Source organism: Phragmites australis, chromosome 4 (assembly GCF_958298935.1).
Source record: "Phragmites australis chromosome 4, lpPhrAust1.1, whole genome shotgun sequence".
Classification (NCBI taxonomy): Eukaryota; Viridiplantae; Streptophyta; class Magnoliopsida; order Poales; family Poaceae; genus Phragmites; species Phragmites australis.
The window spans coordinates 36,723,883-36,740,829 of record NC_084924.1 but is presented as its reverse complement, the minus strand read 5'-3'; the positions used below and the strand labels follow the sequence as shown (position 1 = coordinate 36,740,829).

Genomic DNA, 16,947 nt, shown 5'->3' with positions numbered 1-16,947 from the left:
ATGCTTTTCTATATTAAAATGATAGATGTTTTATTGGATTCATAGGCTGAAAGGTTTGCCTTCTGAAGACCAGAATAGCAGACTAGCGTATCGGAGAGAGAGAGAGCAATGTAGGCGTTAGATCGTATGGTCTATATCTCTTTTGTGTGATAATGGCCTCATGGTTTTGCATTGAGATCTTTGCGCTATTTTTATTCCCAGGACTAAGCATTTCTCAGTTTACACGATCAAAGTCATCCAATGTCTCGTCCTGGTAAAAGGCAGGTGAATGTAGTTGTTACGTTATACTATAGTTTGTTATTTGGTTGTCTTTATATTTTAATTGTCATACTCTCTAATAATATTTTAAATTGAATGTAAGTATATTACTTCTGTCTACCTTCTAAAGATTTGATGATTTTATGGATTATAAGATAAAAGTAGTGGGGTACGTTATTTATTTGCAGACGTTCATACTCTTCGTATGAAACACTTAACATATATTCATATGTTAGAAGTTATTTCTTTTGTTTGTGCATGAAGCATATCATGAGCTCAGCATCTTTCATAGGAAGTTTGGTCACCGCCCTTAGCTGCGACCGTATCGGTACAACACCATATATTATATAAAAAGAGGTACAATGCACACCCTTATATTATCCGAGAAGGGGTAAAAATGAGGAAGAACATAGCATATGTATCCATATGCATTCTTATAGAAGTATTTTATCTTGGAGGTTATATTTTTTACTTATGCACGAAGCATGTCATAGATATCCGTTTCATGCACTGAAAGTTATTTCACGTAGCGTTCGCCATTATACCCATACAATATCGTATGTTACCTGATAAGGCTTACGTTGCCCGTGGAGGGGTAAGGGTAAGTAAGAGCATGTCGTGTGCATATATGTGTATTTATATAGATGTCTTTATATGCATCGATGTCGATCTTATGATGCTATGAAGTCTTTAATATCATTTTGGATGATACTGCTAAGATTAAGTCTTAACTAGCATGTGGATGTTGTATCGTCAGACTTCATTATGCTTTTCAGATAATGATAACCTGTTCAGTTTAGTATCTTATTAAAGATGAATGTTTAATTAACTATAGCTAAATAGCTTGTTAAAATAATTTACTTGCTGATACTTTTAAATCTCATCATTGCTATCTTTCCATGTGCGTCTTAAGGCGACGACGAGCATGTGGGATGGGTAACAACACGTCTTGCATGATCATCTCTACTTATGGTTTACTTCTGTTGTGTTGTCGGTTTGGACTCTTAGTCATCTTTTGTATGTTTGCCTCATTGTGGTATGGTTGTGTGATCGAGGCATGTTCCTCGTTTGTTAAGATATTTATTGTGTTTGGTCAGTTAAACCACTAGTTATAGGGGAGGTATTGTCGAATTTTTTAGGGTTCTATGGTCTCGTAGGTTTGCTTGGTAGCGCTTAGGGTCTGTGGTAGTCACCGAGGCATTACAGTTTTAGAGAGAGAAAGATGCTTTGGAGACAGCTTTTAATCTAGAGAGGTTTAGTTGATAGGATTTCAGTTAGAGAGAGAGGGAGAAGAGATAGAACCACCTAGGATTCGGGATTTCGTGAAAATCCTTGCAAGGATGTTGTGAAGATGAATCGTATGAACTCATCGATGTAATGAAGATCAAATTTCGTAAGCTGATGATTTGATTCTTTTCTCCTTTGTCTTTGTTTTGTCTTCCGGTTTTGGTTTGTGGTGGATGTTTTGGTTCAATGTGATTTATCTTGGTTTGATCTATCCAAAATCATTCTAGGGTATCTAGTGAAAGTTCTGAAAAGTTACATTGATTAAACTTTCATAATTTTGCTTCACGAAATTAGTGTTTAATCAAGCTCTTGATTACCATCTGTCACAGTCTGTTTTTATGGTTCATAACTCTTGGTCTAAATATCTGATTAATATGATTCTTATTGGGTTAGTTCAAATTTTGTTTAGTTTTAGCTGTTAAAATTTGAGGTCATTCGAAGTTATGGATCTTGATCTACATCGTTTTTAATAATATGTCTACAGTCTGTCTAATAAAGAAGTACAAGATTAAATTGATTTTTTTTTATTAAAGTGAATTGTTATTCACTTAATAAAAAATAAAGTTGACTTTCATAATCATTCACTCACTTTGATCGCCTAATTAGGGCAGCTCCAGTGGGAGCCGTATCTAAGTACTACAGTGGACACTGTAGCACTAGATGTCGATCGGGGAGGCTACAAAAGCGCTCCAGCGGAGGTCGCATCACTGTGCGCATGAAATGATTGTAGATTTAAAGAGAGATAGAAAATAATAGAAGGTAGTAAGTAGAGTAGCTAGCGGAAATAAAATAGAGAGTATTATAATAGTGTTATGAGGTGTTATAATAGTATTATAGATGATAATTTTTTAAAGTATTTATTAGAGATGGAGTTAGTGATTGCTTAATTAGTGAGGAATGGATCCTACACTAAAAGACCGTATCAGGATTGCATTGCAATATTGCATCCACTGAAGTCAACAAAAAATAACATCGTAAACTTTAGCCCTCGTTCTGAATATTGCGATAAAATCAGCTCTCCAACTTTGTACCGAATTTTTTTGTGAGATTCCTGCGTCCCAAGTTTGCACCGGGCTACACTGTGCAAACTTTGTACTCTCTCATTATGATCTGTTGCCGTCGGGAAATTTGCAAAGTGCAGCCCAGATAGTACGGCCCAATCCTTTCCAGCAAAATGGCATGAGAAAAAGAGGAATTTTTTTATATATATTGCTTCAAATCCCCGTTTTAAAAATAACAAAGTTTACCCTACTGTCGCCCGCACAACGGGCGAAAACAAGGTCTCGTCTGTTGAATGGGCAATACCTTGTGAGTCTCGGCTGATAGCGCATTTAATAATTAAGGAGAGGAAGGTCTCGTCCGCGCCGTTCAGCGGGCGAGACCTTGCTCTCGCTCGTTGAACGGATGAGGCTATACCTTTTGAGTATTTTGGTCGGCCCGACCGGTCCTACCGACGTTAGCACTTCATTTGACACTCATTCAGCCGAGAGAGAAGAGGAGAGGGGAGGGGAGGGAGATTTGTGCGGCGAAGCCTTATTGAAAAAAGAGGTTATTTTTTTATTTTTTAACAAACTCGTAGAATAGTAACTAGTACTAGATTTTGACATAGGTTAGATGTTAGATCTAGATTTTGTTTTACATACCTTGTAGTATAGCCACTAGAAGTAGGATAAAATGTAGATCTAGGTTTAGAATCAGGGTTAGATATAGTTTAGCAATTAGATCATGTTTATACATATATTTTAGCAATTAGAAGTAGTATTTAGACATATTTTAGTATTAGATGTAGGATTTAGATATAGTGTAGTCATAATTGATTCGATAGATGTAGGATTTAGATGTGTTTGATGTAGCGAATCGGGAATATGTTGCAGTATAGATTACATGTTGGGTTACGCTTGTAATGAATTTTGCATTGTAGATGTTGTTTAACATGATTATTTCTGTTATGTCACAATAATGTTATAGTTTTTGTCGATGGTTGTCAGGTATGACGGATATATGACAATTTAGGATTTTTTACGGAAACAATGAAATCTTATATGGTCCGGAAGGGGTAGTACTATCCGTATTTAAGTCAATAGACAAGGGTATATCCAGACCTACGCAGAAAAGTATCAAACACTTATATACCTGGTTGATGCAGGATTTCAAAATAGACCATGAGGTTCAAGACACACTTACAAGAAATGCACTGTTGGTGTCCCAAATGTGAACCCCGCGGAAGCAGGTCTGTCCGGGTCTGCTGGATATGGGAGACATCCTCGTAGTCGTTGATTGTTGGCTTTGTCGGCTCATTGAAATTGATTAATGTTGTAATTTCATGTGTGATGGATATTCATGTGCACACAATTGTATTTTACTGTGTTAGTGACAAGACGGTCACAATGTTCGAGGTCGTAATGTGTTATGTTATGATTTGTTCACCTATTTATGTACCATTTGAACAATGTATTATATCATGTTATATGCTAGACGCTTACTTGTTCAATTCCCATAAATAAAGACCAGTCAACACTTCTTACTCTTTGTTTTTTCATATAAAAATATAAATAACTTGTGAACATGCAGGTATGGCGCAGCCGGAGCTGTTCGACCCCCAGATCGATGTCAGGCACCATTCGTACCGCATCGCTGTGCAGGGTGAGGAACTCCCAGTACTTCGGCCTCGTGTGCCGGATGAGCTAATGAGGATTGACGAGCGCTGAATCCCGAGGTTTGTTAATTTTGAATTTATGGTTCCATACGGATTTAGACAAGATATTGGTTGCTAATTGTGGTATGCTTGCAGGTTGCATGCTGCTGGTCTACTTCCGATGTGTCGGCTTGTGGAGGTGGCAACGCGGTTCAACTACGACAGGGCCCTCCTCGCGGCCCTTATCAACAGGTGGTGTCCTGAGACACACACGTTCCACCTCCCATATAGTGAGATGGCACCCACGCTCGAGGACGTCTCGCTCCTAATGGGCCTGCCTTGCGCGGGTGCCGCTATTTGGGCCAGGGACGTGGGCGTGGGCTTGTGAGATGAGATGCTAGGCCACTTCTCCGTCGTTCAACAGATGGATGACGTAGCCTCGTTTAAGCCTTTTTTGGCGAATGAGAAGCACGGCCCGACGAAGGTCTTTCTCGTTCAGTTTGTGGTGTATATGTCTTTTAATGTTTTCTCATCTTCTTTACATTATTAACGGATGCAGATATTTGTACTTCTTCCTTGTTTGATAGGCGGGACAACATCAACCCACCGGCAGGCACCGAGGACGTCTCCCGACACATGGAGGCGTATCTCATATTATTGTTTGGGTGGATCATGTTTATCGAGACCCACAACAAGACAGTCTCAAGGAGCATGATCCCCTACGCCAGAGAGATTGCGGATGTTGACCCGACGGAGGTCCCGCAGTACAGCTAGGCGTCAGCAGTGCTGGCTGTAACGTACCGCAGCTTGTGCAACGGGTGCACGAAGATCAACGACAATGCAATCCTGATAGGGCCTCCTCTGCTACTTCAAATGTGGTTGTACGAGCACATCGCCATCGGCAAGCCCGTTGTGAACCTTAGCACGTTCCAGTTTGGTGCATACAGCGTCGACGGCCCGACCATAGGGTCCTTGTGGTACAGATGTGGGGTAAGTGCAATGCTATTTGTGTACATTTATGTTGGTTTCTTTATTGTATTATCTAACTTAGTTAGGTTGCACAGTCGAGTTGGTCCAGCGTGCAGACATATCGTGCGTACTCAGACTTCGTTCGCCAGTTTGATGAGCTGACGGTGGAATATGTGCGTTGGTGGCCGTACACGCAGGCCAAGGTACTTCGACGCGCTCCGTTTGGACTTTCGGTGCTCTACCTATTTGACCGGGAGTATTGGCTCACGACTCGCACCCTCGTCTTCAACATATGCGTCGAAGAGTACTCACCTTATCGCGTGATGCAGGAGTTTGGGAAGTTCCAGCCGTGGCCGCTACCATTGACTAGGTCGGTGTCTATCAACATACAAAGGTGTGTAACATTGTAATTACATTTTCATATGACCCACGTGTACACCTTGTATTCACAGACTAATGTTTCTGCAGGTTGACATGGAGGGGGGCTCATTCCACTAGCGCGTTTGCATCACATGTGCAGAGGTGGGTTGAAGAATGGGACGTAGCTGTCGAGCACGTCGTGGAAGAGGAGCGGCCACAATCAAAGGAGGCGTACGTGCCTTCTGACGTTGCTGCATCTCTCTTCGCACAATTGTTCATGTAGTTCCTGTAGTTTCTTGATAACGACGTGCAGGTGACAGATGTATTCTTGAATGTGTGGTTCTATCAGCGGGTCAATCCAGTACTGGAACCCATAATAGTCCGTCTGGAAAAAGTGATAGATGAGATAAGTAAATAGTTTTGAGAAAATAGGAAAGAAAGTAGGTACTATTTGTTCGTACTCTGAAATGTGGACAACGGAAGAAGCGATGGCTTGCGTCACCGAAATGCATCATCTCCATGTCGACATGGTGGCCAAAATGAGCAAGGAAGAGCATTGTAGTTTCCGTAGAAATCTCTGCCATGGACGTCTAAATGGGGGTGTGGAGGTGGTGGATCGATGGGGCCATCGAGAGGATGAGGAAGCACCATTGTCTCGATTCAATTCGAGGTTAGAAGATGTGTGAGTTGAGAATAGATTGAGTTTTGTTTATATACAACAAGTCCTGATGGTGTACGGACCAAGTGTAGGTATGTAGTTTGGAGATAGTGCATGCATTGGATGTCTTCCTGTCACGACTCTGAGTAGTCGGCAGCGTTTGGACATATCGCTCTTAAAATATGGTAGCGACAGGTTACGTCAATCTGAACATGTAATAACATTGTAAGTAGTAACATCTTCTATACCTATGGTACACACTTCTTCATGTGTGCTAACTACCAATATAGACTTGATTGGGTTGTGTTTATAGACAAGACGTCCCAGCGGTAGAGGACAGATGAGCAACACTGAGTGACCACACGCCTCAGCTTTTAGCAAGAAATGACAACACCTTGCTGCAGCAAAACATCCTTATCATGACTCACACTTTACGCATGAAGTGACCACAGGACAGAGCTTTAAGCATGAAATGACAACACATATGTCGTGCTTCAGGCTTTAGACATGAAGTGAACACACGACTCAGCTTTTACCATGAAATGACAACACCTCTGTCCTGACTAATGCTTTACACACGAACAAACCAAATAACTCAGCTTTAACCTATCACATCGGATTCCATCAAGAATGCCTCAGCTTAGATGTTAGTCACATTTCTGACAATTATGAAACATATCTACTCTACGAATTTCTTACGCTTGATGTTAGTGACTACTCTAATACTTCTAGGTACCAAGTCTGCCACTCATGTGAGTAGCCATAAATAGTCAAAACATTCGAGAAGTATCAGCCATTAAAGTCCTTCATCGAGATCATACATCTGACCTTTAATCATATATTATACGACAGAGCTTTACGCATTGTATCCTATAGCTTAGATATATCCTACACATATGACCTACACTTCTTCATGTGTACCAACTACTAGTATGACAAGCCTCGATATGGACCGTATAAGTACCCACTGGTATAGCGACATAGATCACTCATGTGGCACTTTCCACATGATTTCATACACTTTCTTATTGATCTCCCTTCTTGTTGCTTTTGTATAGTCTCCTCCTATCTATGACTTCATGCAATGGCTAGACATGGAGCAAAATAAGGACCAGAAACGGTGGATGAACATAGAGATGCGGTGGAGGAGCGAAGCTTACCAACGCCGCGAGTACGAGCGACATCAGAAGGAACTATGGATGAAGCGGTCGGAGGAGGAACACATCAGGAACGCCGCGAAGGAGCGTGCCGCGGCTCAAGCACGCGAAGCAGAGAGGGAAAGGAAGCGGGAGAGGGCCCGTCGCGCTAAAGCGGGGGGAGGGGGGGGGGCGATGCTCTAAGAAAGGGCAAATATTCTAGGTGCATTCAGTAGAGAGCATCTATTGTACCCCGATCTATTTCTATTCCCTAAGTCTTGTTAGGTTTAGCAGCAGCACGTTATTAGATTAGTCTTTAGACGTATCGTGCATACCAACATTTATTGTCATCTTCTTATGGTTATGCTCCATTCGCGCAGCGATGGAAAACCCCATGTCCTATGTAATACTTATCAGTGTTTGTAAACTTCGTGCCATGTTATATAATATTTGTTCTTCATAACTACTGTTGTTCGAAAAAAATAGATTTGTATTCTCATAAAGTCACTTCGTGCAAAAATTCCACACACTTCTACACCAACTAAATAAAAAAAATTGAGAAAATTAATGTGCAATATTTTTCAATTTACCTAATACAAATTCTATTAAAAAAACTAATTATACATATAGTTCTGCAGTTGAATTAAATCGAATAAAGGTATCGCTCGTTGAACGGGGCGAGCGAGACCTTCCTCTCCCCGATTATTAAATACGCTGCTAGTTAGGGTCCACAAGGTGTCGCCCGTTCAACGAGCGAAAACTTATTCTCGCATGTTGAATAGGCGACGGTAGGGTAGACTTCATTATTTTTGAAACGGGCATATAATCTTGAAAATTTTGGAATAAAAAATATATAAAAATTCAGAAAAAGATACCCTGTTGACTGATTGGTCCTTGCCCTTGTGGTCCAGCAAATAGCATTGCAAACACATGTTCGAGGATGCTTCTACCCTTGTACTGCTCTACATTACAAACATGATCGAGTTAATCGAATTCGAATTTGAATTCAAATTCAATTCAGCGGTACTGTAAATTTGCCATGGCCAAAATCTCGCAAACCTAGATAAATATACCCAGTCAATTAACAACTTTCTTATTGTAGGCAGTGAGAGTGAACGTTTGAATCCTTCGTACTGAAGTGACCTGTAGTTGGACTTCATCTGCTGAACGTTGATGCATGTTTCTTTCTCCGGTGGCAGCGATGCAATCAGCAAAGATTAGCTAAGTGATTCCAGCGAGAAAGTGGCGGTACTAAGATTAGCTCAATGACCCTAACTGATCATGTGGCACCTGCGTCGCTTCCTGGCCACCTAATCGCTGAAAGCTGAGGAATTGTTCAGTTGGAGTGGAAAAAAGGGCCAATTGACATCACTTTGTCAAACAACCTACTAACTCCTACAGTGTTTAAGCTTTTGGAGAGATTCTGTTACTGCAAAGACATGTACTTGCAAATATGTATAGCCTGAGGCGTTGCATTTTCCAACAGAGTAGGTTGCAAACTTTCTCTTTTTCTGTTTTCCTGTCTCTTTCAGAATCGCCATCCTCTTTGTGATAAGTTGTTTTTTCATTAATACATTTACTGGGGATCCTTTTTTTCAATTATAATGCGATTAGCAAAGTTCAGAACAACTTTTGCATCGTCTGAAAATTCAAGCCCAATAGATAACAAGTACATTTCCCAGTGAAAATTGAACAAAACTAAGCATCCTGACACAGTTAAAACCTACTATTTTTTCCCTAAATAAAAGAAGGAAATCACCTTTTTTATCTCTTTTTTTTTTCGACCAGGGCAGCACACCTGTGTTCCTCTATTTTTTGAAAGGAAGGCATGAGACTGCATATTGCATTAAGAAGGAAAAGCGTGAAACCGAAAAATACAACAAAGGGTAGGGAACAGTATTAGCTAAAGCCCCAAAACTGAAAGTTACAACTAAGAGTAGGGAACATTCAGCTATACCCGTGTTCCTCTATCTATTATATTATTATTTGAATGTTAAAAGAGGCCACCATTTTCATTTTTAAGGTTACCAAGTTGCAACGTAAATAAAAAAATGATTAACCACTCATTATTATGAAAATCTAACAGTCTAGATTAAATCAAAGAATTCATATCAAATACGATTAATAAATAGCTAAATTCAAAATTAAAAATTATAAAAATTTAACAGTTCGATTTTCATATGATTTGGAACGCAAAATATCTAATAAAAAGTACAAATAAAATAAATTTATAATAAAAAGAGACTAATTTTTAATAAAAATTATTGTGATAAAATATTGACACGATATTACCACGTTATTAACATGGACCATCTTATTAATTAAAAGTAACACAAAGTAACAGAGCTGACAATGATAGTGCGTTCCAGCCCCTCCATTGAGAAGAGCACGGATGTAGCAAAAGAGCAAGAACAATAACAACAGAGTTCACCTTTTTAATCTTGCTCTAACAACTTGATTGGCCTGGAGTTAATGCAACGCAATCTTTCGACCCCAGCCAGGGTAAGCTAGCTACCGGTCGACTACCGTCCATGCATGCAGAGAGTAGCAAGAATTTTCAGAAAAAGTAATAAAATGATTCGGCACGGTGAACGAATCCGAGCATCTGGTCTATGGATTGGATGGCTAGCCAGTGGGTGCAACAACTCCCCATCAGCACCATCTCGCTTGACCGCCACCCTATCAAAGCCTAATCTTCCAAAGCCCGAACAACAGCACTACCGGGACCTCTCGGGCTCCCGCCTCTGTATATATACGCTCGCCGGCCTCGCACTTCATCACCACCAGAGCAGCCAGCCAGCCATCGGAGGAGCGATGGCGGCGACGATGAGGCCAGGTCCCATGAAGCTCTGCTGCTCCTCTGCTCTCCTTCTCCTGCTCTGCTTCCTGCTCCCGGGCGCACTCGCGGAGGAGCGCTTCTACGAGTTCGTTGTACGTGCTGTTGGTCTTGGTGATGTCAGAGTTAGTAAAGCATTGTGTTGTGTTGTGTGGCTTGTTGTTCATAGTGTTTTGGTGCTTGTTGCAGGTCAAGGAGACGCTAGTGAAGAGGCTGTGCAAGACTCAGAAGATCATCACGGTGAACGACCAGTTCCCGGGCCCGACGATCGAGGTGTACAATGGCGACACGCTGGCGATCAAGGCCGTCAACCTGGCCCGATACAACGTCACCCTCCACTGGTACGTACGCACATGCATGTCAAGGCTGGCCAAGTGCCAGTGCGGCAAGTCCGTTAATTGAGTTCTGACGCTTGGCCACGGCGGCGGTGGCGCAGGCACGGGCTCCGGCAGCTGCGGAACGGGTGGGCGGACGGCCCCGAATTCGTGACGCAGTGCCCGATCCGCCCGGGCGGGAGCTACACGTACAGGTTCACGATCCAGGAGCAGGAGGGCACGCTGTGGTGGCACGCGCACAGCTCCTGGCTGCGCGCCACCGTGCACGGCGCGCTTATCATCCACCCCAAGAGGGGCGTCCCCTACCCCTTCCCCAAGCCCCACAAGGAGTTCCCCGTCATCCTAGGTACGTGCTGTGTTGTGCGGCATGTGCCCCCACCCTCCCCCCCCCCCCCCCCCCCACAAGCTTCTTCGCCATGGCCATGGCCATGGCTGACACACCGCTAATGTCGTTATGGCTGACTTGAGTTTGTGGCGTGCAGCGGAGTGGTGGAGGAGGGACCCGATCGCCGTGCTCAGGCAGTCCATGATCACCGGCGCGCCGCCCAACGTCTCCGACGCCTTCCTCATCAACGGCCAGCCGGGGGATTTCCTCCCGTGCTCCAGCCAAGGCGAGCGCCTGTGTTCGTCGTTTGTTTTGTGGGTGCAGGAGATTACAAAAATCTTGAAAGTTATTTAGACAACCAATAATGATTCAACAAACACTACAAGTTCTTGCACAAATTCCAAATTAGGTTAAACCGACCAGAACAACTTTTTGTTTGGATAAAGCAATTCATGCATCTCTCAGGCACAGGTCTTCACTAAAAGTACGGCCTGTAAATAAACATTAGTATAAACTAATAAGTTGACTGAGGTTAATAGTTTGATCAGTCTTGCCGTAATATTTTGTCACAATAACTTTTAATTAAAATTTAATTTTTTATTATTTATTTTATTTTATTTAGATATTTTGTTTTCCAACCTATATGAAAATCGAACTGTTAATATTCTCTGTCTTTTAGTTCCAAATTTACCTCATAATTAATTGTATTTCATATAATTTTTTTGTTAAATCTAAACCGTTAGATGTTCGTAGTTGCCTTTTATATTCTTTCATACAAAGTGACAAAACAAAGAGACAATATTCAGATGTGAATTAAACCAAAAAAAATGTAAAGAAGAAACATTCTAACCAATTTCAGCATGCGTATGAAGTCTTCCCCTTTGACTTGCGAATGATGCATGTTTTGTCCACCAGCATCACCAACTAATTGTTGGCGTGCTACGCATGCATGTGTCACCAATGCAGAGACGAGCAACATCCCGGCGGTGGCCGGCGAGACGAACCTGCTGCGCATCATCAACGCTGCCATGAACACCGAGCTCTTCGTCAGCCTGGCAGGCCACAAGATGATCGTGGTCGCCGCGGACGCCATGTACACCAAGCCCTTCGAGACCACCGTCGTCCTCCTCGGCCCTGGCCAAACCACGGATGTCCTCGTCACCGCGCACGCCGCCCCGGGCCGCTACTACCTCGCCGCCCGCGCCTACGCCTCCGCCCAGGGCGTCCCCTTCGACAACACCACCGCCACCGCCATCTACCAGTACAAGAACGCCCCGGGCTGCCCCACCACAGCCGGGGCAGGGGCCGGCGCCAACACCTTCAACGGCCCAGTTGGGCGGTCCCAGTCCTCCGGCTACCTCGGCCGCACCGGTCCGCCGCCAATGCTCCCGTTCCTGCCGGCGTTCAATGACACGAACACGGCGACCGCCTTCTCGAACAGCATCCGGAGCCCAGCGCCAGTGAAGGTGCCCGGTCCGGTGACCCAGGAGTTGTTCACCACCGTGGGGTTCGGTCTCTTCAACTGCCGCCCCGGCCCGTTCTGCCAGGGCCCCAACAACACCCGGTTCGCCGCGAGCATGAACAACGTGTCGTTCCAGCTCCCGAACACCATCTCCCTGCTGCAGGCGCACTACCACCACGTCCCCGGCGTGTTCACCGACGACTTCCCGACGTTCCCGCCAGTGTTCTTCGACTTCACCTCGCAGAACATCCCGCGCGCGCTGTGGCAGCCCGTGAAGGCCACGCGGCTGTACCGCATCAAGTACGGCGCGGTGGTGCAGATCGTGTTCCAGGACACGGGCATCTTCGCCACGGATGAGCACCCGATGCACATCCACGGGTACCACTTCTACGTGCTGGCCACGGGGTTCGGCAACTACGACCCGCGGCGCGACGCGGTCAAGTTCAACTTGGTGGACCCGCCCAGCCGGAACACCATCGGCGTGCCCGTCGCCGGGTGGGCCGTGGTGCGGTTCGTCGCGGACAACCCCGGGGTGTGGCTGGTGCACTGCCACATCGACGCGCACCTCACCGGCGGGCTCGCCATGGCGCTGCTGGTGGAGGACGGCGAGTCGGAGCTCGAGGCCACTATGGCGCCGCCGCTCGACCTGCCCGTCTGCGTCCTGTAGAACTATTTCTTGCTCCTCCTATATGTTGGTACAGTGAGGCTGTGTGCGTTGTACGTGTTGTGATGGGACGTGACGTGTAATTTCGATTTCGATTTGAATTTGCGAAGGAAGGGGAATCTAGTTCGAGAACTTGTAAAATGGGTCTAATCATCAAGTTCACTTTAGAGGCTTTAACAACACGTAAACCAGCAAACAGCGGACCTACACGCCCTAACTACCCAGTAATCATTGGACACCATCAGACCAACGACATACCAATAGCATTACCCTACAGATCGACAAAGCTCAGCGCATTCAGAACAAAGAAGTAGGTGCATCACATTTCTCACAACCTTGCAACACAAAGCACCTACTGCATCATCGCTTTTAGTCGTGAATTGTTAGTCGGCCAACAGAGTACCAAAGTACACGCAACTTTCATACAAAGATTAACACTATCCACGGTTCATTAGGTATTCTAATCGCAATATGGAGCTGGCCTAGCTTTGTCGCATACAGGGGAGGAAAAACAGCCCCAAAGAAGGAGGGCTGTCACCACTAGTGCTGGGACATGGGCCGTGCCATGCCGGTACAGGATGACTTTGTTGTGTCTCATGCCACATCGTGATATACTTATTAGGTATGATCGGTTTATCGTACCGTACTGTGCTAGCACGAATCAACTTTAGAAAGTTCCAAGCACGGCTCTCGGCACGTTGCCATCGTTGTACCGTGCCAGCCTAAGCACGATCTTAGTCCATATCGTCCGATAATACTTATATATTTATCTTTTATCATCACACACTTACGTCTCTCATACTTACACATACTCTATATCGCTTAACAATACTTATATATTTATCTCTTATCATCTCACACTTACATCTCTAATACTCACATATTACTCTTAATGTCTCACACTTTTTATTAGAGAAATTAGAGGATAAGTAAGAGAAAATAATCATACAGATTGTGTCATATCTTTTTCGTACATACCGGCACGTGCACAGCCCAAACAATCGTGTCATGCCATGTCATGTTTTGGATCATGCCATAACTGGCCAGAAATGACACGACCAAGTCTCATATCTAGTCACCACCATGCCCCCCAGCTTGTGGACCGTCCAATGCAGATCCGACGGCCTTGATCCGACCCTGGCCCGGAAATGCGCTGGCGGTAAGTGCATTTTGGCCGGGAAATGAAGGGGAGTGGAACACTCGAACATTCATCCACTGGATGTATTGCCAGATGCATAATATTGTACTATCGAAGATCAAACGATGTGAACACCACCTAAATCTTGGGCCACTTGTGCAGTTGTGCGTACCGCGAGCGGTTTTTTTCCCAGCATCGGTATAGTGAGTTCGTTCAATAAAAGCCTTGAGGGAGTAGTGTTCAAGTCAAAGTAACCAAGATATCGAGAACACCTCAAAACCAAGAATTATCGGAACCATAATATAAGGTTGGGTTGTTCAAAGCTAGCTCATCTTTTCATACGGAACATGCATGAGATCTCAATGTGGTCGCACACACCCCCGACCTGTATGGGCGCAAGAGCTCTCTAGCTTTGTACTCCGTAATCATGTTGACAAAATTGATGAACTGAGAGATCTTTAATTATATTTTGATGAACTGAATGTAGGATAGGGTTTCAAGATGATTAACCAACATACTCTAACGATGATGGAATTAGAAGTTATGATATAGGAGTATAATTTCGAGGCACTGGTACTTGATACGTTGTTAATTTATTTGCACGATAATGTAATGTATTCCAAGTTGTTTAAAAATTGGAGCTTGTATATAAAACTCACTGCCATCCAGCCATGCCAAAGAACCGAAGGTGAAGGCCAGGAAGAGAGAGAGAGAGAGCTTTCTTCTCGCAATTCTCACAGCAGGTAGCCAGACCAGCAAAGCCTGGCAACTCATCCGCAGCTGCAGGCAAAGAAATTAACAAGCATGGGCAACAGCCTGCGGTGCTGCCTGGCCTGCGTCCTCCCCTGCGGCTCCTTCGACGTCATCCGGATCGTCCACCTCAGCGGCCACATCGACGAGTACACCCGCCCGGTCACCGCCGGCGAGGTCATCGCAGTGCACCCCAACCACGTCCTTAGCAGGCCGTGCTCCCAGGGCGGCGCACGGCGGATCCAGATCGTCGCCCCGGATTCGGAGCTGAAGCGTGGGTGCTTTTATTTCCTGGTGCCGGCGTCGTCGGTGCCGGAGAAGAAGAGGAAGCCGCTGCAGCCACAGCAGAAAAAGGAGCGGTCGATGAAGACCGTGCCGAGCACTGCCAGTGCTAAGGTGACAAGGGACAGTGGTGACAGGTACCTGGCGGAGGTGTTGTCGGAGGGCAAGGCCAGCCTGAAGCACCGCCGGAGCGTCCGTGCGACGGTGTGGCGGCCACACCTCCACAGCATCCTGGAAGAGGCCAATGATTCGTGAGTGGTCTCATTGTCTTCATGTTATCAGCTCATAGAGCTGTGTCCCTCCCCTTCCTCTCTGTTTCATGTGCAAATACGGATGTAATAGTTATGGTGTTTGTGCATGGCGTGTATCATACACGTTTGATCCCTGAGGTTTAGATGAGAGGCGAGGTTTGCTCCTTCTACTAGGTTTTTCGCCCTTGCCGCTGCCGGTGAGAGTTACCGAATAGGCTCTGAATCAGAAATAGGGATCAATATTTCAAATGGACTCTGTAATTTGAACATGAACAGTTCAGTACAAGCACCAAAGTTTTGTGTTTCTTCAGTCTTAAATTGTCCAGTTACTGTATTGCCTCAGCATCGTGATTACCAGGAATTGTCCAGTAATTAGCCATTCTCCATGAAAAAGCTTCTAGCATGTTGTGCTAAAGTAGGAGTTCACATGCTCCCAAAATCTAAAAAGAAAACAAATCACGTTTAGTGTTGATGAATGATGATGATCTTATATCTAATATGAGACAGGATTTCCTATCCATGAGGTAGCTATCCACACAAGTTTGAAGCAGGTCTCACGCAAGTGTTATGGAGGTTTCATATTCGATGTTGTAGTTTCATGGATTTTAGTATGAGGATAAGTTTTCTTGTCGATTTTAGATGTCGATGGTCGGAGTTTCATGCAGGTGTCTGACAAGTTTTCCGTGGATGTTTCAACATGTTTGGATAGTTTGATAATAGTCAGTGCTTCAAAGTAGGATTCAGAAAAATGTTTGTGGAAGTTTCTGACCAGAAGATACCATTTCAGAAATAGTTTTAATTAAGAGAAGGGCACACCGAAGATAATTCTAATGTTTGATAAGAGTGGAACAACAATGATTGAGGAACAATTTTTTTTTTATCGAAGAAGAGACCTCTGTTTCTATTGAAAGCAATTAACAGAATATAACTACCAGTTCAAACAATAAACGAAAGAAAACTAGCTGCACAGTATAACGACCAAGTCAGGGTTACTAGCACCACTGAAAAGCATACAGACACCAAAAACAAAGTACAGGCTCCCATATTACAGCTCTCAGACGTTCTACTGAACTACAACGTTTGGATGGAAATTGTTGCACGAAAGCATCAACTGCTCAAGAGCCGATTCAATCGTCTCCTTGTCGCTCTTCTTGAGCAATATTTTCTAGCTCTGCAAGAATGAAAGACCTTTAAGAAAAGAAGCAATTGGCCTTTCGAGGAAGTTCTTTTCAATCGCCATCTTTTTTTTTTGAACATTTCACATTGCCCAGCAAAGCCCTGAAAAAAAAAGGAGAGACCCAGATTTGTAGGTAGGTTAAGTTTCTGAGACAACCAGCTAAAGTCAAGGGTCCAAGGTTGTTCAGACTAGCCAAATTCCCTAATCACACTCCATGTGAAGTTAGTGAGAATGCATTGCAAGAAAATGCGCATTTTCTTTTCTACCGTACAGGCAGCAAACTTCGCTGCCCTTCCAACCTTGCCTTTTTAACGTGGATGTCGTTTGGAGGCAATCATTAAACATCTGCCAGAGGAAAATTTTCATCTTCTGTGGCGCTTTGCATTTCCAAATTCCCCCACTGATTTTGCTTTTAACCCCCCCC

The 16,947-nt window shown here is 44.2% G+C and overlaps 2 protein-coding genes across 2 annotated transcripts; both read left to right on the top strand.

The window, feature by feature from the left end:
• Positions 1–10,068: 10,068 nt before the first annotated feature.
• Positions 10,069–13,064, top strand: LOC133916293 (laccase-3-like). The gene is made up of 5 exons (XM_062359911.1): positions 10,069–10,234; positions 10,329–10,480; positions 10,576–10,820; positions 10,957–11,085; positions 11,766–13,064. The coding sequence occupies exons 1-5, from the start codon at positions 10,118–10,120 to the stop codon at positions 12,926–12,928; spliced, it is 1,806 nt and encodes a 601-aa protein (XP_062215895.1). The 5' UTR covers positions 10,069–10,117; the 3' UTR covers positions 12,929–13,064.
• A 1,712-nt stretch (positions 13,065–14,776) lies between these two features.
• Positions 14,777–15,594, top strand: LOC133914367 (uncharacterized). The gene has a single exon (XM_062357482.1). The coding sequence runs from the start codon at positions 14,868–14,870 to the stop codon at positions 15,348–15,350; it is 483 nt and encodes a 160-aa protein (XP_062213466.1). The 5' UTR covers positions 14,777–14,867; the 3' UTR covers positions 15,351–15,594.
• The last annotated feature ends 1,353 nt before the right edge of the window (positions 15,595–16,947 follow it).

Excerpts from the sequence above, each read along its gene's own strand:
- LOC133916293 (XM_062359911.1), top strand. The coding sequence starts at position 10,118 with ATGGCGGCGACGATGAGGCCAGGTCCCATGAAGCTCTGCTGCTCCTCT. Across the intron at positions 10,821-10,956 it reads GGAGTTCCCCGTCATCCTAG|CGGAGTGGTGGAGGAGGGAC; the intron begins GTACGTGCTGTG and ends TGTGGCGTGCAG. Across the intron at positions 11,086-11,765 it reads CCTCCCGTGCTCCAGCCAAG|AGACGAGCAACATCCCGGCG; the intron begins GCGAGCGCCTGT and ends TCACCAATGCAG.
- LOC133914367 (XM_062357482.1), top strand. The coding sequence starts at position 14,868 with ATGGGCAACAGCCTGCGGTGCTGCCTGGCCTGCGTCCTCCCCTGCGGC.